General features: G+C 52.1%; 1 protein-coding gene across 3 annotated transcripts in view; it reads left to right on the forward strand.

Moving 5' to 3' along the window:
- The first annotated feature begins 3,971 nt into the window (after positions 1-3,971).
- LOC140900514 (discoidin, CUB and LCCL domain-containing protein 1-like) overlaps positions 3,972-25,791 on the forward strand; it is a 64,099-nt gene continuing 42,279 nt past the window's right edge. For 2 of the 3 annotated variants that reach the window (XM_073317901.1, XM_073317905.1), the window contains exons 1-2: positions 3,972-4,098; positions 19,797-20,018. In XM_073317901.1, coding sequence (XP_073174002.1) covers positions 4,011-4,098; positions 19,797-20,018 — 310 coding nt within the window. In that variant the 5' untranslated portion in view covers positions 3,972-4,010. Of the gene's footprint in view, positions 4,099-6,072; positions 6,144-19,796; positions 20,019-25,791 lie in introns of those variants that run through there. The other variant, XM_073317902.1, reaches the window with a different exon arrangement.

The raw sequence follows: 25,791 nt of genomic DNA on the forward strand, positions 1-25,791 counted from the left end.
GTTACTGGGATAAGCACTGACTGAAGGGGACGCAAGTCAGTAGTGAACTCATTCGTTTGTCCAAGTAATCTGCAAGAAATAATCACTGCTGTAGGACTGACCTAGGGCCATATTATACCACTGACCCCCCCAGGTGGAGTTCCCACTGACACAAAACTGGGTTCTATTACCCTAGCTGAGCCACAGACTCAGGCAAGTCACTTGGCCATTGATTTTGGGTGCCCAATCTGAGACTCTTTAGGCCTGGGTTTCATAGACATTGAGCACCCACTGTTCCTAGTTACCTTAAAATAAGTGTGGGTGCTCAGCACCTCTGAAAACCAGGTTCAAGGGGTCTCAAACTCAGCTCCCAAAACCAGAACTATCCAGACTTACTGGAAACTTTTTCCCATAGTGCCTTGTTCAAGGCCACATAGCGAATGGTAGAGCCAGCGTACAAATTCAGAGCTGCCTGACTCCCAGTCCTGACACAGTCTCATCTGATGGTGGTGAGAATGCTCTTTCCATTCCACCAATATCCACTAGGAGGATGTTAAACAGAAATGACTACAGTTAGACATTTTAAAATCAGCAGGTAAATGGTAATTGTAACCAGGAAATCATCTGCGAGCGGGTGCGTTTCTAGTGGTGGCCCACAAGGATCGGTTCTTGGCCCCTATCCGATGTAACATTTTTATCAATGACCTGGAAGAAAACAACCATCACTGATAAAGTTTGCAGATGACACGCAAACTGGAGGAGTGGTAAATAATGAAGAGGACAGGCCACTGATTCAGGGTGATCTGGATCCTTTGGTGAACTTGTCTCAGGCAAACAGCATGTGCTTTAATATGGCTAACTGTAAATGTATAAGTCTAGGAACAAAGAATGCAGGTCATACGAACAGGGTGAGGAATTCTCTCCTGGGAGCAGTGACACTGAAAAAGATTTGGGGGTCATGGTGGATAATAAGCTGAACAAGAGCTCATAGAGTGACACTGTGGCCAAAACAGGGATCCATAAACAGGGGAATCTCAAGTAGGAATAGAGAGGTTATTTTACCTCCATATTTGGCACTGGTGTGACTGTAGCAAGAATAGTGTCCTGTTCCGATGCCCACAATTCAAGAAGGACATTGATAAATTGGAGAGGGTTCAGAGACGTAGAGCCCTGCAAATCCGCGGGTATCCACTTTATATCAGTGGACCATTTCTGCAGACAGCAGTGCAGATGCGGATACAAATTTTGTATCTGCGCAGGGCTCTGATGGTAAGAGCCGGGCAGGCAGCTGTGAGGAACCGTGGTGCGGACCCTCCACTTGCCCTGGGCGGGGGACCTGGGGGGCAGGGACACGGGCCAGGGGCTGCTTGGGCCCCTTGCCCAGGGCAGATGGAGGGTCCACCGCAGCTCCCCACAGCTGCCCACCTGGCTCTCACCGTGGCCAGGATGCAGTTCCAAGCTGCCCCTCCCAGGCTGGAGCCAGGTTGGGAGAGCCGTGCTGTGGGGAGCCTGTATCCCTCCACCCGCCCTGGCTGGGAGGTACTGGGGGGCAGGGACACTGGTTGGGGAGTCTGGGGGTTAGGAACACAGGCCGGGGGCTGCTCGGGCCCCCTGCCCAGGGCAGGAGAAGAGTCTGCCATGGCTCCCCACCTGGCTCTTACCGTGGCCGGGCTGTGGCTCCGAGCTGCTTCCCGGCCGCAGACAGAGCCGGGTTGGGGAATGCCATGCTGGCAGCTGTGGGGAGTCTGGGTCCCTCCACCTGCCCTGGGTGAGGGGCCCGAGCAGTCCCTGGGCAGCTCCACACTTCAACCCCTCTCCATCCCCAGCCAGGCTACCATGGAGCCCAGCCGGGGAGCCATGGGGAGCCGTGGTGGACCCTCCACCTGCCTGAGGTGCAGGGGTGGGGACGCTGAGAGCTGCCCCCGGCTGTGTCCCTGCCCCACAGGCTCCCCGCTTGGCTGAGGGCAGTTGGAGGGTCTGTGAATCTGCACAGGCTTTCCAAAGCTGCCCACACACTCTCCCTGACCAGGCTCCGGCAGCCTCAGCCCGGCCACGGTAAGTAAAGCCCTGCAAATCTGCAGCTATCTGCAGATATCCACATCCACAGATATCCACAGACAATTTTTGCAGATCGTTAAGCCTGATACCCATTTTTGTATCTGCGCAGGGCTCGACAGAGAAGAGCCACAAGAATGATTAAAGAATGGGAAAACCTGCCTTCTAGCGATAGACTCAAAGAACTCAGTCTATTTAACTTAACAAAGAGACGGTTAAGGAATGGCTTGATCACAGTCTATAAGCATCTACATAGGGAACAAATATTTTATAATGGGGTCTTCAGTCTAGCGGACAAAGGTATAACACATCCAATGGCTGAAAGTTGAAGTTAGACAAATTCAGACTGGATGAAACTCATCCATTTCTAAAGGTGAGAATACTAATAATTAGAACAATTTTCCAAGGGTCGAGGTGGGTTCTCCATTGCTGACCATTTTTAAATCAAGATGGGATATTTTTCTAAAAGATTTGGGGAGGTTCCCTAGCCTGCATTATACAGGAGGATCTAGAGGATCACACTGGTCCCTTCTGGGCTTGGAATCTGCTCCTTCCTCCAGGCCATGGTGACTCTAGGGGTTCTCAGGACAAATTTTTTGGTGGTCTCAGAGTGCGGCCACCAACAGTTGCTGGTGACTGCTCTCAGATGTTCCCTTAAAATACTTACTTACCTTTAGGAAAAACAAATAAATAGGCACATAGACATGTTCAAATCATTGTAATTTATTTATTGCTAGTAAGTAAGTCTGTGTGAAAAGTGATACTAACAAACATACAAGTATCACTTTTCACTGCAGATTTACTCAGCCCTGGCAAGCCTGGGGGCAAATTAAGCCCTGGATAGGGGACCAGGGGTGGTCAGAGCCCAAAGCCCCGCACTCCACCCCACCCCAGGGCTGAAGCCCAAAGCCTGAGCCCCACCACCCCTGGGAAGGTGGGGAACTCACCAGCTGCCTACTCCTTCAGCATTGTGCCCCAGGTGTCTCCAGAGGGGAATAGGGCCCAACCCCTGCTGGGGGTTGCATCCAGGAGCAACACTAAGGGAGAGAGGCTGGGGCCTTTACTTTGCCCCTGACCCCAATCACTGTCCAGGCAGCGGTAGCCAAGAAAAGCCCTTGATGGCTGCATGAGGCCACAGTGGCTGCATTTGAGAACACATAATGCCCACGTGTAAATATTGTAATAGATGCGCCCCCGTCCCACCCTGGATTTCTGTTCCCTTCATGTTTGGGGACTTCTAGATGGAAAGGGGTGTCCCACTCTTACAGAGATGGTGGTTTCAGTTGTGAAGTTTGGGTCCGGATCCTACTCTGGATTCTGATCCTCTCCCAAAGCTGGGGGGAGAGATCGGCTTGGGGAAGGGGCTCCTCTCCTCTCAAACTCCGGCTCTGCTGGGCTGCTCTGGTGCGGGGGTTCTCAACCTTTCCCGGCCACCACCCCCCTTTCCGGACTCGGAAGCCTGAGTCCACCCCTAACCCTGTCCTGCAGCCCCCAGGGGTGAGAAACACCGACCTCGGAGACAAGAGACATCTGGGTGTCCCTGGCTGAGACCCACCGCTATAGGGTGCGGGTGGCTGAGGGTTCTGCTTCGCATTATAACTCAGCCTCACAGATCCCTCGCCCACCGCTCCGGATTCGCTCCCACCTCCCATTCCCCGCGCCCCGCCGCGGGCAGGGCCGAGCTCCCGCCCCCGCCCCCGCCCCCGCCCCTGCCCCTGCCCCTGCCCCTGCCCCTGCCCGCGCCTTCGCCCCGCTTCCATACTAGGGCAGCCGGCCGGGCCGAGCTTTGGGACCCGCTCTCTGCCCGCCCGCTGAGTGGCAGCTGGGAGAGGCCAGTGGCCCGGGCCGGGCCGGCGTCTGCAGCCAATAGCCGGGGAGGGGCGGGGAGACTCCCGCGCCGGGATGCCGCGGCCGGGGGGCTGCGGCGCTGCGGGGCCGGAGTCGCTGCGGGCCGGGCTGCTGCGGCCGCCGCTGCGATGCGCTCCCGGCTGCGGGCGCCTCTGCTGCTCCAGCTTTTCCAGCTGCTGCGGCCGCTGCACGTCTCGCCGGCCAGCGCCCAGAGCGGTAAGGCCCCGCGACGCGCGGGGGGAACTTCCCGGCTGCCTCGGGAAAGTTTGCGGGGTGGGGCGAGGGGCCGGAGGAAGCGACCCCAGCCCGGGGCAGCTGGGTCCGGGCTCTGCCCAGTCAGGTCGGTGGGGAGGGGCGCGGATCGTAGCGGGAGAGCCCAGCTCCCCGGATCGGACCCATCGCTGCGGGAAATGCACTGGGGCTGCTGCACTGAATATCCCACCGAGCTGTCTGTGCACACGGGGCTCCGGGCGGCATAACGGAAGGGCAATGTGCACGTATTGCCTCTTTTAAAGCGCCTGTAGGAATCCAGTGTGTGGCCAGTCTACACCGGTCCACACTGTACTGTCAAAGGCAGGTGGGCTGACTGGCGGCTGCGACAGCTGATCGTCCCCGTGGGTGCTGAGCACCCCCTGTTTTCCCCCCATGGGTGCTCCAGCCTCGGAGCACCCACGGTGTTGGCATCTCTAACACAGGGTGTGCTTTTTCCAGGAGAATCGCCACAGTCTTTGGCGTGGCTGGTCTCCTTGTAACTGCACTGTTTGGAAATGGAATGGCGAACAACAACCGGAAGCCTGTGAAATTCAGTGGATCGTAATTGGGGTATATGCAGTAGGAGATCAGAATACCCATCTCTGGCTTTTGCATGATTGTTCCTCCAAAACTCTCCCGTTGGCTTCAACGCAGGGTGACCAGACAGCAAATGTGAAAAATCGGGTCAAGGGGTGGGGGTGGGGGGTAATAGGAGCCTATATAAGAAAAAGACCCAGAAATCGGGACTGTCCCTATAAAATCAGGACATCTGGTCACCCTACTTCAACGGGAGTTTTGGCAGCTCAGGCTGAAGTCCATAGTGTGTGTCTTGCTGCCCATTTTCATGCACATGTAGGACTTGACTGACTGGGTGCATATTAATGCTTCTTCCTCAGTCTACATTGATTGGTTTTTAAGATGTGGATATCTCCAGAGGTTCCTCAGTATGTTGTCTGAATGAAAAGCTATAGAGGGGCACATAAGAATGAAACATGACCAATATGTATAGCCCATAGTGATTGAATTGTACAGCAGAAGCTGGGCAGATTCAGGCTTGGTCTACACTTGAAACATACCAGCCTAGCTCTATCAGTCAGGGGTGTGAAAAAACCACAGCCCCAGTCACCATAGCTATGCTGACAAAGTGCCCAGTGCAGACACAGGTATGCTGATTTGGCATAGGGATTGTTGTTCAGGGTGGCAGTGTTCCTATATCAAAAGAAAAATTCCTTCTGTCAGTGCATGCTTTGTCTACACTGGGGCGTATCCCGGCACAGCTCTGCAGTGTAGACATAGCTTAAGTGTCGCACGGCCCCTTTGGGTGGATTCAACCTTCAAAGCCCAGGTACCAGGCCTCACCCTCTTCTCATTCAGCCACCTCCTAAAACCTCACTTCTGAGACTGCCCAAAAGACATCAGCACACACAAGGGGAGAAAACCTCAAAGTGAAAACCCTCCCTGGATCTCCCAGCATGTCCTGTCTCCTCGGCGGTTGTCTCTTGGAGAGCACATTCCTTGGGGCAGGGACCATCTCCACTTTGTGTCTTGTAAGGCCGGAGCAGATTGTCAAAGCTTCATTCAACACAAGAAGTGCCTGTAAAGTGTTTTGAGAGCTGCAAGTAGGAGGAGTAGAGTGTAAATGTCATCTGTAAGTCCGCCAGGGGACCCTTCCCTGACAGGTGAACAAGCGTAACCCACTGGTGAGTGGGCTGTAGAGCCCCTCTGTGCCGACGCACTGAGGAGACGAGTCTGTTACGGCCTCTTTAGCTCAGTGTGTGTATTCACTGCTCTCCGGTTCAATCCCCAGTGTGTTGGCCAACGTGGCGGCTGTTGCATAAGCCCCTTTCTGTTTCCCTTAGCACCCACGGACTGATCTTGTGAGCAGCTGTTCCTTGCTTGTGGGCCTGATCCTGTGATGTGTGAGTGCTTCTCAACTCACACTAAGTCTCTGGGGGGTGCTGAGCATCTTTCAGGATCGATCCTCATGTGAATAAGGACCACTGTCATGGGTAAGGGTTTTCAGGATCTGGCCTGGCACTGATAGGCATGGGTACCCATCTGCTCCAGTCAGTGGCTAAGAGCCTGATCCAAAGCTCATAGAAGTAAGTGGGAGGCTTTCCATTGGCATGGATCAGGCCCTACATTCCCTTTGACATCAATGGAAACAGAAAGGGGTCCCATGGTTACATAGAAAGGAGCTGCATAAAAGCTGTGTGGCTTCTTTTTTTCTGCGGGAAGGGAACTGATTTAGCTTAGCTGAATAATAAGAAAATTCATGAGACTTAGCATTTATATACTCAGATAATTGAACCACAACAACTGTAAATTATACCTGTCCAAATCTAAAGTCAGGAGCTGTCATGATGTTACTATAAGAAGCCAGTGGGGAAACTGGGAAACAAGCTGGATGGAATGGTGGGAAAACACAAGTGTGAAGGAAATGTGTAAGGGAGAAATGAATGAATTAGCTAGAAATGTGTTTTTTCTCTCCCCTCCAACGGACAGATGCAATGATCTCTTCCCCCCACCCCAATCTTTTACCCTTCCAAGTCCCTACCGTGAAACCTCGTCAATAACAAGCAGTGACATCCCCTCCCCACATATCCTACACGCACTGTGGCTGCTCAGTGATGTTATCTGCTCTTTTAGACTGGGCATCCCACGTTACAGTGATCATGTTGCACATTAATACCTTGTAGTAAAATGGTATCATCTCTGACCCCAGGGCCTCGGGGAAGCAAGATGTGGATCTTGCAGACTTTGCTATGGAGCCAGGACTGTGGATCAGTAGTCTCATGAGGCCCGATTCAGAATTCAGCGCTAAGAGGATATATACAGCTTATGGTTAACAGCTGGACAAATCTGAGAGGTTTCTGTTCGCAGCGATTTGTACAAATCCTTTTCCCCCTTTTTGCATCAGTTCACATAGGCTTTACTAACCGCGATTCATGTTGAGTTTGGGAGTTGAATGAGCCCAAAAATACTTACAGTGAAATTCATTTGGTAACTGTGTGAAGCGAGTGAATTTTGCAACCATGCTGATAACGCTTTACACTTTATAGTATTTCTCATTCATAGATATTAAAGCCTTTCACATAAATGGATATCATCATCTCATTTTGCAGAGGGGGAAAGTTAGAGAAGGATGGTGACTTACCCAAGGTTGCACGGAGAATCAGTGGCAGAGCTGGGACTAGAACCCAGGTCTCCTCACTCTTTGTGCTGTGATCAGTTCACAAGATCACAGCTTGGTCTCCCATGATCATAAAAATGTTTGCAAATTTCATTTAGCCTGGTTGAAGTTTTATATGAAACACATGAGCCAAGCAGGAGATTCCGGTTGCCCGTGGTAGCTCTGTGCATGGATTAAGGGTAGAGATGGGCGAATAATAGATTTTTCTGTTCACCATCAATTCAAAAAAATCGAGGGGGGAGGCAGGAAATTAGTTTTGAGTCAAACCAAAATTTTTCAAAACTTCTGTTCAACTGAAAAGTCAAAAACAAAAACTCATTTGGGGTCAAATGACACATTTGATTTAGATGCGGAGCATCTTAAAACAGTTTTGAGGGTTTTAAAAATAAAATTAAAGGACATTTTTAAACAAAAACTCATTTCAAAACAAAAAATGGAAAAGTTTAGAAAATGTTAAAATGAAGTTTCAATTCTGGGGGTATTCCCCCCCCCATCCCCCCCAAAAGAACAATTTGGTGAATTTGACATAAAGTTGCAAAATTGTTCAGGGTCTCCAAATCTGCTTTTTTCTGTTGTTGTTTCTGGCCAAAAACAATTTGCCCAGCTCTAGTTAAGAGTACTCCTATAGTCCTCTGAATAGGATCAGATTAAGGGAATGGGCATTTTCTCTTGTAGATTTCCATGTAAATTGCATTTGGTTTTCTTTTTTAAAGCTGTAAGCTGATTTCAGGGTTAAATATTTGTGGCACTAAGTGGTTCCTAGAAAGGAAACCTTTGGAAGTAAATAAATTAGACACTAACCCCTGTTGTACACATACACACACACAGAGGCAATAGACATCTAGCATTGGCCTCACAGAATGCAAGTGCTGCCTGGGTTCAATGCTGTAGCTTGAAACCAAGGGGAAGGGAGATGCAGTGCTGTGTTTTGTCTTTCCTGCATCCTGTAGCAAATATCCTGGCAGGAATCTGCTGAACACGATGAAAGTGGTTTCCTGCTGAATGTGCCCAGGAAGATGCAAGTGTGCCGGGAAAGCAAAAAGTTCAATTAGAGTTTTTTACAGATCAGGAAAAAATAACCCCCAAACCGTGGGAATCGGGATTCTGCAGAAACTGGAAAAAAGAAAAGGAGGACTTGTGGCACCTTACAGGCTAATTAGTCTCTAAGGTGTCAGAGGTGCGCCTTTTCTTTTTGCTGATACAGACTAACACGGCTGCTACTCTGAAACCTGCAGAAACTGGGAATTCCGCCGGGTTCCTCCATAGCTCCACAGCGTTTGCAATTTGGGAAGGTGTGAGACGGGATCATCACGGGTGTTGCAGGCAGGTCCAGCAGGTGGGAAGTCGGGGGTACACATGTTCCTTATGAAAAGGCGGGCTTGCAGGAAGGTTTGACAGGAGCTTGGAGGGTTGGATCCCTTGTCTGAATCCTTGGGTGGAAGCCCCTATTGAAGGGGGAAAGGATAAAGATGATGGGTTGCTTTGAAAGACAATTGCTCCTTTCATTTGTTGGATAACAGCCAATGGACTCTTTCCACTGGCCTGCTCCCGTGCAAACACCACCAAGCTGATCAAGGACATTTGCATTCCAGAGGCAGCAGGTAAATGGGTGACTAGGGCAGGTGAGAAAAGCAGGAAATGATTAAGCTCTGGTCACCAGCGATACAGAGAGCCTTTCCCGCCTTTCCCGCTAATCCCCTCTTTGTGGGGAGAAGAATGTTTGTGTGTCATTTCTAGTGGGCCAGTTACAGCAGGCAACAAGGAGCCGAGGTACCTGCATAATAAGGCACTGAGATATACTCCCCCGCCGAGGCTGAAAGTCCCCAACCTACCCCGCCAATATCCATTTATCCCTAACTTGTAGACATAAGAGGAGAGTTCAGTCTCCAGGGCCCATTTGGACTCTGGTCTCTCTGCTCCACAACATGGTCGAGTCAGTGGCCGTGAGTTTGTGTGATGCGGACACTCACTCTCTGAGAATTGGGTTGAGACCCACCAAACTCGTGTCAGAGATGAGCTCTTGTGAAAGCTTTCACTCCTGGCTAACAGTGGCTGCATCTGAACTGGTGTCTTCTAGGGGAACAGTAATGGTTTATGAGCCTGTCTCCTGGGCCATCTAGTCCCCGGGAATTCAGATACCTCGGAGCCTGGGCCATGGTGGGGATGCTGGCACTGCTCAAGGGGCCCAAGCTCCTGGACAGGAAGCAGCGCGGCGAGCGGGTGCTGAACAGCCTTAACTCCGACCTGCTGCCAGCCCCAGCCACTGGCCCTGAGTGCGCTGTGCCCCCCAGGCTGCCCAATCTGGACACCACGGGCCAGGCGCCGCCGGTGAGTATAGCCCTGCACGGTTGTATCTGGATCTGATCCACTATCCGCAAAAATGGACCGCGGATATGCAGGGCTCTACCCATTGTGCTAGGAGCTGTACATACACATGGAGAGACGCAGCCCCTGTGTCAAAGAGTTCACGGTCTAAACAGACAAGAGAGACAAAGAGCGTGACAAGAAACAGAGGGATAGGAAGATGAAGGGACTTGCCCAAGGTCACTGAGCAGGTCGGCAGTAGAACCAGGAACAGAAAGCTGGTCTCCCACCTCCCACTTTAGGGTTCTACTCACTAGACTGCGCTATTGAAAGGGAAGGGGCAGGAACACAGTGGAACTAACCAGCTGTTCAGAAGGGGAAGGACTATTCACGATCGATCGCTGTTCAGCAGCAGTCTCCCTGCTCCAGTTACAACAGGCCAGGAGCCTCCAGGAGAGTGAGATGTAATTAATCAGCAGGGTTCCCCAGGCACCAATGCCTTATTAGTTTTCACTTTTCAATTATCAGACACCCGATAGCATCTTCATAAGCAGTAGAGTCCTGAAATTAAATCCCTGGCCACAAGTGTGGTGCTCGGCTTATCTCTGGCATGTGTGCTTGGCATGTGCGTTAGGGAGGGTTTGGATGTTTTTACAGAGGGCTTCATTTCCCAGGCCAATCTCCTCTTGGCCCTCTCTCCCCATCTTCCTCTGAGCTGCAGCAGTAGGATCTTCGGGGGCATGGGGAGGGAGGGGTGATGCCAGCTCTTCTAACCATTACCTCTATCTCCCGTCCCTCCACTGCTCTTCCAAAAGCAACCCCGCGCCTCTGCAGCCAAGGGAGAAACTCCCCCCGGACTAGGAGCTGCCTACTCTGCTGCCTGAACCCAGGCAGCAAAGGGGAAGCTGGATCCCTTGCTTCAGGCCGGGTGCAAGAGCTAGGACTCCGGGGTTCTATTTCTAACTCCACCACTGACTTGCTCTAGGACACGGAGCTGCAGGCCTCAGAGCTGCAGTACATAGGGTGTCCCTGGTATCTGCGGAGGGCCTGGTTTTAAAGGGATGAAAAAGGAAGTGTGAAGTTGCTTCCCCTTGGCCTGTCTCTGGTCTTCTGCTGAAGTTCAGCCCCTGACAGCCAGGTCCTCTCCAACACCGGTGAATCCCCATTAGCCTGTTCTGACTTCTCAAAGCCAGTGGCTGGGCAGCCACCACAAACTGGACATCTCTTGCCACCATTCCTTTGCTGTCCCTCCCCCTACTCCATTCTCTTTATTGGATTATAAATACCTTCCAGGCATTTTGCTCTGGAACAAAAATGCTTCCTGCCGTGGGAGTTGGAAGGCAGCAGATAACACAGTCACAGCGGCGCATGGCCAGAATCTACAGCGCGCTTTGGATGTACTTTGGCATCACGCTGGCCAAGCAGATTATCCTCTCCCGCTCCTTGAGTCTTGATTAAACTCTAACCCTATGACATTAATCCCATTCATCTGCATCTTTAATCTGTGCAGCAGGTCAGCAATTCCTGTAAGTACCATTCTCCCCGTCAGGAGAAAATTACATTTGATTTTTTTTCTAGTTAATTCAAAAAGAAGTTGATGGGGTGACCTGACAGCTGAGGTTGAGAACGGACCAGGGAAACTTTCCCCTCTAGGGCACTGGGTCTGATTCAGCTTAGTTACAGTTATAACTAAACTTATAACTGTAACTCCCTGGTAACATCTCCACCCCCTAAATAAAGGGATGATGGAGGTCACCCCCCTTGCTCTGATGGAATTGTTAACCCCATTCCCTCCCGAAATCTCTGGCTTCTGTTAAGCCCTCCTTGCTAGAGAGGATTTTCCCATACAAATACCAGGTGGATGGTGGGAATGTTCCCACACCTCCTGCTTTTCCCCCTTATTCAGAAATCTATCTTTGAGCACCACAAATTTGCCTACTGCTGAAGAGCAAATTCTGTGCCACCAAATTGGCCAAGAGTGCACCAAATGGCAGACAAGAAGAGCCTGGCTGGCTGCCACCTTGGACCATGTGCTAATCGTTGATGTTTGATCAGCATGGGTGTAGAACGCTGCTCAATCAGAATGCAATCATCACATACCCCCTCTCAGGACAGGAGTCGCTGGTAACGCGGTATGCAATGCAGAGGGGAATCAGGCCCAGTGATTGAGATTTGCAAAGCCCGCGAGGGGATTCAGCGATTGCACTTGCTGGCAAATGGGGGTCATGTGGGGACATCCCACCATCGGCTTTGAAAAGCTCAACCAATGTTTCTCCTGGGGAAGCGTCAAAGTTCAGGGCCACTGTACCTGTATTCCCCCTCTGTGGTCCAACAAAGACACTAACTCTAGGCTCCTGGCACCACAGCTTTCACCCCTTTTGGGCGGAGACCCACATCTCTCCCTCCGGACTGGGATTTTTCCTGGCTGCACAGCTCTCTGCCTGCACTGTGATATCCCCAGCAAGCCAGACTGCCTAAAAGGCCTGCATCTGCATTCTGCTTTCTCTCCAAAAGCAATGACCAGGTAATTTCCCACAGCTCTAAGTTACCCCACAGCTCTTTCTAAGCAAGCACATTTATTCTTAAGGTAAAAGCATGACACAGAAAACATATAAAAACAATCAAAGAAACTACATGCATGCTAATAAGCTTACCAGAGATCACCCCCAACTCCAGCCTCAAGCTCTGGCAGGTGTCAGTCCTTCCAACCCTTCCCTAAGGATGGGGGCCCCTCTTGGACAGAAGGATCTGTCCCTTTGTTGCATCAGAAAGAAGGCCTGGCATCAGTTTAAACTTAGGCTGTTCATCCAAAAGTCCTTTCTTTGTCCGTTGGTCTCTGGAGAATTCAGTCTGAACCAATATATGCAGGTCTCTCCAGGTGAGGGTGCCTCCCTAGCAGTGTTAGAACCTGAGTGAAATTATCTAAATTACCCACACTGTACTTCCTCCCCCATGGAATTACAGATAATCCCTAGCCCAATGATACATCATCTTAATACAGTGAGATCTCCCAAAGATAGTGCAGGAAATTGCCAGATCTGTCTCAGTAGGATTCCCCCATAGTGCCCCTTCACTGCAAAACAGGCAAGCTGACATGATCAGCAATGTAGTTTGAGCCAGATCCTCGGGCAGGGTAAATCAGGGCAGCCCTGCAGAAGTCAGTGGAGTTGTGCTGGCTAACACCTGTCAAGGATCTGGCCCAGAATTGTAGAGACACTATATAAATATGGCTGGCAAAGCGCAAGCTCCTGGAGGAGTCTGCCTGGGGATGCTGCCTTCACCCGTGGGTGGGGAGAGAGCATTTTTAACTGGATTCCCCAGCTCCTCACCCCCCTTTCTCTGCATTACGCAAACCCCTGGCATCCATCCGGGGCATTTCACAGGCTAAGGGGGGAGATGGGCATTTTGTGGGAGCCCCTTGTTAAAGAGCTGGCAGTGCCTTGCGGGATTGGATGTGGCCAGCAGTGGTTCCCATCTGGCAGCCGCTCGTTTGCAGGCTTCTGTGAAAGGAGATGGTGGTTTGAGCTCAGCGCCTTGTGGGCAGGAGTCCATCTCACACAAACCAGTGTCACTGGCCGCTCTCTCACAGAGAGGGACACAATGAATCATGGAGGAGGCTGAACATTGCCTAGCAGTTGCCAGGCCTGGTGACCGGGGGAGGCAGGGGCCTCATCAGCAAGGCAGGGGGAGAGCTTGGCCTCTTGTAACAGTCCAGACTTTCCCTGTTCTGGGGGGAAATCAGGGACTTCGCTCGGGCCCTTTGCACCAGCTCCAAATTCACTGTAAACCTCTGCACGCTATTTCCCCTAAGGGAAAACACACCCCTCTACTCCTCTCTCCCTGGGACGGGCAGGTGCAGCCTGCTCCCGGCAGCTGTGGGAATCCACCCCAGGCATCTGAGCTTGGAGCTCTGCCCTTGACTCCCCGAGAACTGATGCTAGCCTCCTGGCCTACTATACCAGGGAAGTGCCGCACTGATGGGGTCTGGAGAGGTCGGGTAGCGTCTCAGAGCTCATGTCCAGGTTGAGGCTACACAGATGGCACCTGGGCTTTCATTAAGGGATTAATCCTGGCTCCACTGAAGTCAGTGGCCAAACTCCCAGTGGAGGTTGCAGGGAGGGGATTTGACACATGGGGAAATTAAATGTGTCTCTCCAGCTCACCCCGCCACAGATCCTGTCTCTTGCCTTGTGCGTCATCCCAGCCTACGCCGTGCCGGTGACTCTGCACCCACTCCAGATCCCCACTGGGGAATGCCTACAGGAATCAGGCTCGTCTGTGGTTTTCAAAAAGAGAGACACGCCTGACCCCATGGGCAGCCTCCAGGCTCCAGAGGGGGTCGGTGGTGGGTGTGATGTCACTGGCAGAGTGCATGGGAGCCAGTGGTCCATGGCTGTGCCTAAATTCGGGCTTGATCCTGCTCTGATTGAACTGATGGCAAAAGGTCACTGGGTTTCAATGGAAGTAGGACGGGGCCCATTGTTGGGGCCTGAATGGAGGGAAACTAGATTAGAACTGGCAGTGAGACTCCAGAGTTGGCCTGCTAGGTGAGCGCTGAGACCTGGGGAGGGTGTGGGGTGATGCGTGTGGGAACTACCACTGCCCTTCCCTAGTAATTAGCAGTTCGGGAGCCTTTCTGAGCTGGCTCATGCTGGGTTTACACCAGTGTAACTCCACTGACTTCAGCAGCGTGACTCCTGATTTATGCCACATAGGGGGACCACCTGTGTTGGATGGAAATAAGGGAAAACCACATGAAAAATAAGGGACAACACTTGATTTTAAGGGACATTTTAGGAAAACACCATTTCCTTTAGCATAGCATAGATTTTCCTCTCATTTCTGTACGTTTCCACTGTCCTCTAGTATACAGTGCAATTATCATAAGCTCCAGCTTCGTGTTTAAAATGGTCAGGGGACACCATTTAAAATAAGGGACAGGTGGTCACCCTCAGACGGATCAATGAAATGAGGGACAGGTGGTCACCCTCAGACGGATCAATGAAATGAGGGACAGGTGTGTCACCCTACCTCAATGACACTAGAATCAAGCCCTACATCTGCTTGTGAATGCAGCGCGGGCCATGGCCCTGTCCAAAACACAGCTGTCCGCTCCTCTTCCTCTGGCCAGCCTCCTTCGCAGCAGGATGGTGTGGCGAGGGCTGCCGGAGGTCACTCCAGACCACGGGAGCTTCCTGCTTTGGCATTCAAGAGCCAAGTGCGTGCCGATGTGTGAAGAATAATAGTTTAGCCTCCCACAAGCAGCTCTTGCAGGAAGGTTTTTCTCAAGCTGTGTGCGCTGCGATCTCATCTCCCTGCGAGAGGCCGAGAAAAGCAAAGCAAGCAAGCAAAGAGACGCCTTCACCGTCTCCGTTTTGTCCTGCTGCCAATAGATGGGGAGGGCTGGTTTTGGACACAGCCGCTTTCATTTGAAATGCAGGCTGCACAATAGCTGACAAGCAAGAGAAGGGACCTAATTGATATTTGGCCACACAGTGGCTCCTCTGTTAAAGGCTTTCCCTCAGCCAGCATGTGCTATAGCAACTCCAGACCATGGGCTGCCGAGGGGGTGGCTGGCAAAAATGGGGGCTTTATGGGGCTGAAAAGCAGGTGTGCTGGCGGGGACAGAAGCCTGGCTCACGAGCTCCCAGCAGCCTCAGAGTTATTGGACATAAACAATGAACCCGTTTGCACTAGGATAACGGAGTCTTTTCTCCTCCTGATCAGAGGCACTTGATTTGTACCCAGCCGAGGAATGGGCTCCATAGACCACACTCAGCCTCCATTGGCCAGGACCAGTCTGTGGCTGAAGAAAAGACCCCCCTCCCCACCCCCTGATAGAACATCTTGGCAGAACCCTGGTCACCTCCCTCCTTCTTCTTTAAGTTTCACTTTTAAGGGGCACCGTCAATTTAGTGTAAGCCCAAAATTATTTATTTAATTAGTTATTTCCTCTTTTTAAAGGGCCAAGGGCCTGAGCCAAAGCCCTCTGAAATCAATGGAAAGACTTCCAGTGACTTTGGATCAGGCTGTGAAAGCGAATCTGAAGAGTGTTTTTTCTTGCTGTGGGCTTTTCGACATTGTTTTTATTTAAACCAAATCAGGTTTTTTCACCATACCTGGATGGGAAACCAGGCGAGCACAACAGCTTGCTAGCCCAGGAAAACTGGAAAGTGAAACTGACCAGGAATGGGAAGTGAAAGTGACCAATCTTTCACTGGGCTGACCTCAATTTGCAAAGATCAAGAGGGAGCCAACTAGCTTTCTCTGATAGTGTTGTTAATGTTCTCCTGTGCCCATCGTATCTCCACCTACCCTGAGCACAGAAAAGCTCTTCTGTGATCAGCGGCTGGTGGCAGAGCTGTAATGTATGAAGGGATAGAATTCCTGATTTTGGTTAACCACATGTCAGTGCTGCCAGAGAGAAAACTGGAAGGAGGAAGGGCAGTGTGGTTTTAACTTTTTCACGCTGTGGCAAAAACAAACAGCTGCCAGGTCACCGTTTCCAGAGCTCTTCAAATCAGCTTTATCATTGTATCACAGTAGCAGCGACAGGCGCCAATCAAAATCAGAGCCCCACTGTGCTTGGTGATGTAGGTACCCAGAGCGAGAGCCAGGGCCTGCCCTGGAGAATTTACAGACAAAGGGTGGAAGGAGAAACGGAGGCACAGAGCGGTGAAGTGGCTGGCCAGCCATAGGCGCCAACTTCCCCACTTTCCCGTGGGTGCTCAACCCCCTGCCCCCGCCCCCATTCCAACCCCTTCCCCAAAGTCCTCACCCCAACTCCGCCCCCTCCCTGCCAATATTCCAACTTCTTCCCCAAATCCCCACCCGGCCTTGCCTCTTCCCCTGAGCACGCCGCGTTCTTGCTCCTTCCCCTCCCTCCCAGAATGTGCTAACGCTGCCAAACAGCTGTTTGGCGGCGGCCGGGCAGGAAGCGCTGGGAGGTAGGCAGAGGAGTGGGGATGTGGCACGCTCAGGATGGGAGGAGGTGGGGGTGAGGGGAGCTTGGCTGCTGGTGGGTGCAGAGCACCCACTAATTTTTCCCTGTGGGTGCTCCAGCCCCGGAGCACCCATGGAGTCGGTGCCTATGTGGCCAGCAGCTCAGTGGCACAACCAGGAACTGACCCCAGTGTCCTGACTCCCAGTTGTGTGCCCTACCCTCTAGCTCACATGCCAAGCCTAAGTGACTTCTTTTCACTATGTATTATTTGCATTCCAATAGGGCCTAGAGGCCCCAACCAATACTGGGACCCCACTGTGCTGGATACTGTACAGACAAAGAGTGAGGGGCAGTCCCTGCCCCTAAGAGTTCACACTCTCAATAGACAAGGCAGACAAAGGGTGGGTGAGGAAACAGGCAGAGAGAGGTGAATAGCTCTAAAAATCTGGCCCTAAGTGACTTACCCAAAGTCGCACAGGGACTCTGGGATGGAGTTCGGGGCCCTCGAGTCCCAGCCCAGCCCCAGTCCCTTAGCCATAAAATCATCCAACCTCTTATCTCATCCGTGGCTAGCCACAGCAGGGAATTGAAAAAGCTGGGATTTTCAGCCTGGCTGCTCCCCACACTCCAGTTCCCAAGATTTTTCTTGGCCCTATGGCCCGAAAAATTACCCAGAAAAAGATGTTTAATGAAGAAAATATTTTAAGTGACTCCAGAGAATGGTGGGAGTTGGGAGTTCAATGAGCGTTTGCTTTCCAGCTGGTCTAACCCAGACCCCTCTCTCTAGTCCTCCTCTGTTTTACGCAGTGAGACTGATTCTTCACTCTGTTAGTCGTCTTTTGTGCCCATGTAACTCCATTAAATTCAATGGCCAAGACAGACAAAGGAGAGGATGTCCATTGGTGTCAGGGCAGTTAGGCTGGTGTGTAATAGTGGAGTAATGCGGCGGTGAATCAGTCCAAATGACACCCGTGCAGCTGCAGAGCTGAAAGTGCTGAGATCATGGGGGCTCACCTGCAAAGGCCCAAGGGTCTCATTCTCCTTTCACTGGTGGAAATCAGGAATAGCTCTGCTGAAGTCAGTTGAGTATAAATTTACATTTACACTGAGAGAGGGGAATCAGAGGCTGAGTCTCAGGCCAAGCGCTTGAGATTAGGCAAGTATGGTCCCACCCCAAAGAAGGCTGCATTGCCATAGCACCTGAAGCTTGTAACGTACTTTGGGGTGAACGGTACGGGAGAAGGAGCAGTGCAGTTTAGTGGCCTGGGAGTCAGGAGATTCTGGTTCTATTCTTGCCTCTCTCAGGCAAATTACTTTGCTTCTCTGTGCCTCAGTTTCCCCTCCTGTCCTTTGTCTAGCATGTAAATGCTTTGGGGCAGAGACTGAGGGGAGATGTGATAACAGTTTTCAAGTACATAATAGGTTGTTACAAAGAGGAGGGAGAAAAATTGTTCTTCTTAACCTCTGAGATAGGATAAGAAGCAATGGGCTTAAATTGCAGCAAGGGAGGTTTAGGTTGGACATTAGGAAAAACTTCCTAACTGTCAGGGTGGTTAAGCGCTGGAATAAATTGCCTCGGGAGGTTGTGGAATCTCCATCACTGGAGATTTTTAAGAACGGGTTAGACAAACACCTGTCAGGGATGGTCTTGATAATACTTAGTCCTGCCACGAGTGTGGGGAACTGGACTAGAGGACTTCTCGGGGTCCCTTCCAGTTCTATGATTCTATGATTCTACATTAAAACCTATTAGGAAAACAGCAGATGAAATGGTCTCACACGTGTGGTGAGAAATGAAGAATACCCATACCGCGCATTAGAGAAACGCATCCAAATAGATATGGCAGGAGCGAGGTTACTGGATTGTTTTCTCATCCACATGCATTCATTTCCAATGGCTTTTTTTATAAAGCTGATTTTAAAAGCCCTGAAATCATTAGCTGAATGCATCTGAAGAGAAGAAAGGTAGATGACATTTTTGCTTGTATTCCTTAGAGCCCCTGTAGGCCATGTCTACACTGCCACTTATGCCAGCAAAACTTATGTCGCTCAGGAGTGTGGAAAAAACACCCCCTGGAGCGACATAAGTTTCACTGGCATAAGTGGTACGTGCCCAGCGCTATGTCATTGGTGAGCTCTCTCCCGTCAGCATAGAGCAGCTACATGAGTGATCTTCCAGTGATGCGCCCGCATTGGTACAGCCGTGCCGGGTAAGCTCGCTGGTGTAGATGTTGCCTAAGGACCTTTCCCAGGCCTGAAGAAGATCTGTGTGTAGCTTGGAAACTGGTCTCCCTCACCAACGGAAGTTGGTCCATTAAAAGATATTTCCTCCCCTACCTTGTCTCTCTAATATCCTGGGACCAACACAGCTGCAACAACTCTGCATATTTCAGAGTAGCAGCCATGTTAGTCTGTATCCGCAAAAAGAAAAGGAGGACTTGTGGCACCTTAGAGACTAACCAATTTATTTGAGCATAAGCTTTCGGATGCATCCGATGAAGTGAGCTGTAGCTCACGAAAGCTTATGCTCAAATAAATTGGTTAATCTTTAAGGTGCCACAAGTCCTCCTTTTCTTTTAACTCTGCATATGAGTACTCTGGGCTATTTCCCCATGTAGAGAAGTCCTTAGAGGTTAGTGGTTATTAATAAGTCTAATAAATCATACAGATTTTGATCTTCTATAGCACCTTCCACCAAGGCTACCAGAGCACATTACAGACACAGCTGAATTGATGCTGCCAACAGTCCTGCAAGGTTGGGGGATGTTACTATCCCCATTTTACAGGTGGGGAAACAGACATGGAGAAATTAAGATCAGCACTTCCCCCTACTTTTGGGGGCCTATCTTGAGACACCTGGGACCTGAATTTCCCAGGTGCTGAGATGCACAGCTCATGTTGATTTCAGCTGGTGTGGCTGCATGGCAGATATTCAGCTTCTCTAGAAGTCAGAGGACACCCACAGCTGGAGGGGGCAGGATCAGAGACTTGCCCAGCATTGCTCAGTGAGTCAGCAACAGAGTCAGGGCTGCAGCCTAGGAATCAGCTCCCAGTGCCCCACTCTGGGTGCTCCTTGATTCTGAGGGGTCAGTTAGTGCCTGGACTACAGGGGCCATTTCTGGTTGAGCTGCAGCACGGCCGATGTATCAGCTGAGAGGCACGTGCGCCCTTAGTGTCTGAAATGCGTCCGGCCGTCTCTCACCCTGCCTCCTTGTGTTCCAGGGGACGGATGTGGCCACACCGTGCTGACACCTCACAGTGGGACGCTGACCTCCAGGAACTACCCTGGCACGTATCCCAATCACACAGCCTGTGAGTGGAGGATCCAGGCAGCCGAAGGGAGCTCTCTTCTCCTGGCCTTCGGGGACATGGACATCGAATCCTCCCAACACTGCGCTTCTAGCTTCTTGCTGCTCTCATCCCCTTCTGATGGCACCAGCCTTGGTAAGGACTTCCCTGGCACAGCCTTTGCCACACGGGCAGAGGCAGCCACCAATGCACGACGTTGCAGGGCGTGCGGGGGCGATTTTTCCCTGCCTCCTTCGGCGAGCGTAGAGCTCTGCAGGCGAAGTGGAACCAGTGCAGTACCAGGGAGGGCAGGGCCTGGGTAGGCCATGCACCCCCTTGCATGCCCAGCGTACAGCGTCAGCAGGGATCCGTGCAGGGAGCGTTTGGGCAGGGAGCAAGGCTGGCCTGGGAGAGGAGTGTGGGGGTGAGCGGACCCCTTGGCTGCATGCAGCACAGCTGCAGGAGTACTGGAAGTGTGTAAGGGTGAGCTAACCCCCACGGGGGAGAATCACAGTGCTACGCTGGGATGCTTGGTCTGCAGCCTGCTCTCCAGGCTCTTGATCCATTATTATAATGTACTGAGAGCCATCAGGGTGCTCAGTGCTGGGCAAACAGGGAGGGAGACCCAGTCCCTGCCCCACCAGCTCCCAATGCCACCTGTCCATTTCAAGGTGGTTCTGCCTGAGCAGACATCAAACTCCAGAGGTCTCAGCACATGATGCTCCGATAGGGCCCGGCAAGTCCTGCTCCCAACGGCCCAGCCCAGAGAACCCCTTTGCTGCAATCACCACTGACCCACCAGCTTCGTCCAGAGGAATCACCCAGGATCGGGGAGCGCCTATGGACTGAAATAGTGTCACCCTCTGGTGCCTCTTCTCCCTTGACAGAGCTGCCTAGTCACCCACTGACCCTGCCCAGAACTCCCAGCGGGTGCTGGCCTGGGACAGGCACCCATGGAGCAGCGCTCAGTGACACAGGGAGTAGGGACCCCCTGGCTGGGGCTTGACCCTCTGAGCTCCACCGGCCAGTGCCGTTCTGCTGCCTTTTGGAGTCCAGGTGCCCCCAGTGGGACTGAGGCATCTGCAGCTTCCAAGCTAAAGTGCACGGCCCTGCAGCCTCCGGCCACGATCCAGTAATCGAGAGGCCTGAGCTACCAGGTCTCAAGCCTGCAGTTGGGAACAGATCCCTCCCCAGCCCAGTGGGGATTAGATCCAATTGAAGGATTGTGACCAGGGTTACACAAAATCCTAGATAAGGAGAAGATCAAGAAAATCTGGCTTTTTAATTTTTTTTACAGAGGAGACATATGGGCCTGGGGGGTCATGACAGAGGGGAAAGGGTGCAGGGACGGGAACAGATGTGTCCACAAATTAATTAACTTTGTCTGCTGAGAAATTGCCCAAATATTTCCAGGATTTTCGGGGGGAGATTTAATGGACGTAAGAGGGATTTGACAGGCCAGGCAGAGCAGTGGCTCCTGCCTGCAGAGAAATCCTTGTTTCCCCCTCCCGGACAACCTTTGGAAATCTCTGCCAGGGAGATGTCTGATATCTGATCACTCACGCAACAAGCTGCCTGGGCAATAGGAGGGGGAGCCGACCAGCCCTGAGCCAAGAGGAAACAGGGCTAACCACAGAGTGGCACAGCCTGAAGCCAGAAGGGAATTGCCCGACAAAGAGGCGCTGAGTGACAAGCAGCCAGGAAGCTCAGTGCACAGCGAAGAGAGGGCCCCATTGTGCTCCGTCAAAGGGACACAGGAGAGGGTCGCTGCAGGGAAATCAAATGTGTCTCTGAATAACCATAGAAATCAGAGATGGAAAATGCCTTTTAAATCCTTGAGTCCATCCCCAGGGCCGGGACTGTTCCTACAGTCTACTCTCCAGGGCTTTCTTCTCCGCACCCACCCCCACAGTGTATTTAGCCCTGTTGGGGAGAGTTCAGAGGAAGGACAAATCCCCGGGACGGTATTTTACTCAATATTTGGTAGCAAGTAGTTCAGGCTCCTGTGTTAGGGGGTGGGGCCCAGTCTTCCACTGGGGTAAATCAGGGCGGCTTCACTGGCCTCCATGGAACTGCTCCAGTTTACCCCAGGAGAGAATGCGACCCATTGGATTTGCTGCCCCAGATCACACCACCCTTCGTGCAAGCTCCCAGCGACCTCGATGGCAGCTGTGAAGTTGGAGGTGGGGGATCCGGCCCCGAGTTTAGCAGCCCAGCATTGGAGCCACATTGCACAGGCTGCTGCAGCTCAATTGTTGGGTAAACTCCAGGGGTCTTCCATCGCCTCTGTCACCGTGCGGGGGGGTTGGATAGGAGGAGCCCTGCAGCAGTAGATATTTTGGCCTTGCCCCATCTCTCCCCTGGCCCATGCAACACCACAGGGGATGCACCCCACGTCCATTGTCCTCACCTCACACACCCATCTCCTCCACCGCCTTGTGCGGGGGACACATACTGCTCCTCTGCCTGGAGAGAGAGTGTAGCTGCCTGTTTGTACTGGCAGCTACCCAATTTTGCAGGGGTCATTAATGTTGAGCTGCATTTTGTGCGACTCAGACGCTCGCTGGGCTGGAGCTCCTAGCTGGGAAGTGCCATTAATATAGCAGCTCCTGCCATGGGATGAAGCTAGCCAGGCAGGGACAGGCTATTCCCAGGGCCTGCACATGAAATCCCTCAAAGCCATTAGTATTTCCAAGGTAAAGAACAAGCAGGGGAGGCGGGGTGACCCCCTTTCAGCCCTTTCTCCAGCCCAGAGGAGCAAAGCAGGGCACAAACTCAACTTCTCTCCCTTTGCAGGTCACCTCTGCGGCTCCGTTTATCTTGGCATCATGCACTTCACTCCATGTGAACTGCCGAGTAAATGTTTAGGAGCTAGAACCACATGTGGTTGCCAAGGGCCCTGTTGCTGCCAAAAGAGTTCATCCCACCTGGGTTCTTTCCTACTCTGAAATACCACGGACTGTGCTTAAAGCCGCTCCAGGGTGTCCCGGGGTGCTGCAGAGCTCCCAGCGTTAATGGGCACAACCCACATGGGAGTTAAAGCTTTACATCTCCTGGCTCTGGCTCTTTTAAAAATCCCTTGTGTTCTGTCTCCTCCCCCAGCACAAGTTCTCCCCCCCCGGGTACTTCTGTGAACTCCCATACCTAGTATCTGAACACCTTCCAGTCCTTCTCCTCACCGCTGCGCCTAGGGCAATGCTATCATCCCCATTGCACAGATGGGGCACAGAGAGGCTAAGTAACTAACCCGAGGTCACACGGAATCTGTAGCAGAGTGGGGACTGAACCCAGGTCTCCCAAGTCCCAGATTCATGACCCAACCGTCAGGGCCAGCCTGCTCTCCTAGTTGAAAGGGCAACAGTAACAGGGTGTGAGGATAGGAAGGATGGTTCAGTGGTTAGGGGACTAGACTATGACTTGGAGACCTGGGTTCAACTCTTTGCTCTTCCATGGGCTTCTTGTGAGACCTGGGGCAAGTGTCTCTGGGCCTAGGTTTGCCATCTGTGCAGTGGGGCAAATAATACTGTCCTGCCTACTAGGGGTGGTAGGAGGGTAAATACATTGAAGATTGTGAGGTGCACAGCTACAGCGGTGATGGAATCACGTAAGTACCATAGACAGACTTAGAGCTTAGTGCCCCATTAGGCACCAAAATAAGGGCCAGATTTTCAAGTGCTCAGCTCCCACTGTGCCACTTAAGGCCAGAGTTTAAGTGGCGCTCAGGACCCGACAGGCTGTAAATCTGGCCCGAGATGTATCTGGGGAGGTGGGGGTCATCACTTTTCCAGCCCCACATTTTTATAGAGGACGTGGTGATAATGAAAATACCAAACACATTTCATACAAATACACTTCTCATGCTACGTATGATTGGCCAGTGGAACTCCCTGCCACAAGATCTCACTGCGGCCAAGAATGGTGAGCAGAATTGTGAAATCCACAGCTGCATTGGAAAGAAAAACAGTGTGTACTGGGTATAAACCCTGCTGCTTCAGGGCAAAGCCAGTCATTAGTGGCCAGAGGTTGGGCAGTGTTTTCTGCTTTGGGTAGGTTATTTCTTAACTGTCCATTATGGGGTTTTTTCCACCTATCCTAAGTGAGTATAAATCTGACCGGTGCAGGTGCACTCAGATTGCCCAGGTGTAAATGACCACATATGGTGCAATGCAAGGGGATAGTCAGCCCAACAGGGGCCTGGTCTCCCTTTCTAGAGCACCAAATTCCAGCATGGGAGGGAGGCATAAGCTTCTCTTTAAAGTCAGTGGGTGAGGTTCTTGGCCCTGGGCCAGGCTGCTTTGAGCCCCAGCAGTGGGCATTCCTCTGATGAAGGGGGAATCTCCCTGGTGGCATGGAGCCAGGAAAACCAGCTGTAAGCCACATACCCCACTGCCACCAGCACAGGGACATGCCAGGAGGAGAGCAGGGTGCTCCAGCAATCCCCAGCCTTTGCAATGGGCCTTGGGGGCCATTGCAGGCGGCCATGAGTTAAAGCAGCTGGGGGGCCCCCACTGATTGGGAGAGCAAAGAGGTGGCAGAAAGTCGCACGTGCTGTCCCCCCGCTACAAGGGCAGCAGACTGCATGTAGCCGAGGGCGGCTCTGGCTGTGGATTCACACACTCGCAGCAGGAGGAAGACAGAGATTTAGTTTTTTTTAAACCATTGGAATGAGCTTGCCATTTTCCTGACATTTCGCAGGCTGTATGCGGCACCCCTGGGACGGAGCCTCCCTGGCCTCCGGTGTCATCACCCACTCCCCGCTGCCTATATATGGTAACAAATCAGGGAGGCATTTGCTGCACGTGGGTTGTGGGCAGTATATTTTTAATGCGTCTTGCAAGGCCTGATCTAGCTACCCAACAAAAGAGATTGGGCCACAGGGCAGCGATTGCTCCCCAAGGGCCTCTCTCTGGAGTGGGGGGTGCCCAATTTCACATGGGTTGTTTCCATCTGTTGGTAATATCTTGAAATGGAATTTGGTTTCCTTTCTGATAGTTTTAAAAATTCCCTTTCTTTCATGCACGTGCACACTGGTTTGTTATTGTAGGGTTGCTCATGAGCCTTGAGGCTGCACCACGCTGCAGTTTGTTATTGTAGGGTTGCTCGTGAAGGCCGAGGCTGCACCACGCTGCCGTTTGTTATTGTAGGGTTGCTCGTGAAGGCCGAGGCTGCACCACGCTGCCGTTTGTTATTGTAGGGTTGCTCGTGAAGGCCGAGGCTGCACCACGCTGCCGTTTGTTATTGTAGGGTTGCTCGTGAAGGCCGACGCTGCACCACGCTGCCGTTTGTTATTGTAGGGTTGCTCGTGAAGGCCGAGGCTGCACCACACTGCGGTTTGTTATTGTAGGGTTGCTCGTGAAGGCCGACGCTGCACCACGCTGCCGTTTGTTATTGTAGGGTTGCTCGTGAAGGCCGAGGCTGCACCACACTGCGGTTTGTTATTGTAGGGTTGCTCGTGAAGGCCGACGCTGCACCACGCTGCCGTTTGTTATTGTAGGGTTGCTCGTGAAGGCCAACGCTGCACCACGCTGCCGTTTGTTATTGTAGGGTTGCTCGTGAAGGCCGACGCTGCACCACGCTGCCGTTTGTTATTGTAGGGTTGCTCGTGAAGGCCGACGCTGCACCACGCTGCCGTTTGTTATTGTAGGGTTGCTCGTGAAGGCCGACGCTGCACCACGCTGCCGTTTGTTATTGTAGGGTTGCTCGTGAAGGCCGACGCTGCACCACGCTGCCGTTTGTTATTGTAGGGTTGCTCGTGAAGGCCGAGGCTGCACCACACTGCGGTTTGTTATTGTAGGGTTGCTCGTGAAGGCCGACGCTGCACCACGCTGCCGTTTGTTATTGTAGGGTTGCTCGTGAAGGCCGACGCTGCACCACGCTGCCGTTTGTTATTGTAGGGTTGCTCGTGAAGGCCGACGCTGCACCACGCTGC

This window comes from Lepidochelys kempii, chromosome 19, assembly GCF_965140265.1.
Source record: "Lepidochelys kempii isolate rLepKem1 chromosome 19, rLepKem1.hap2, whole genome shotgun sequence".
NCBI classification, from domain to species: Eukaryota; Metazoa; Chordata; order Testudines; family Cheloniidae; genus Lepidochelys; species Lepidochelys kempii.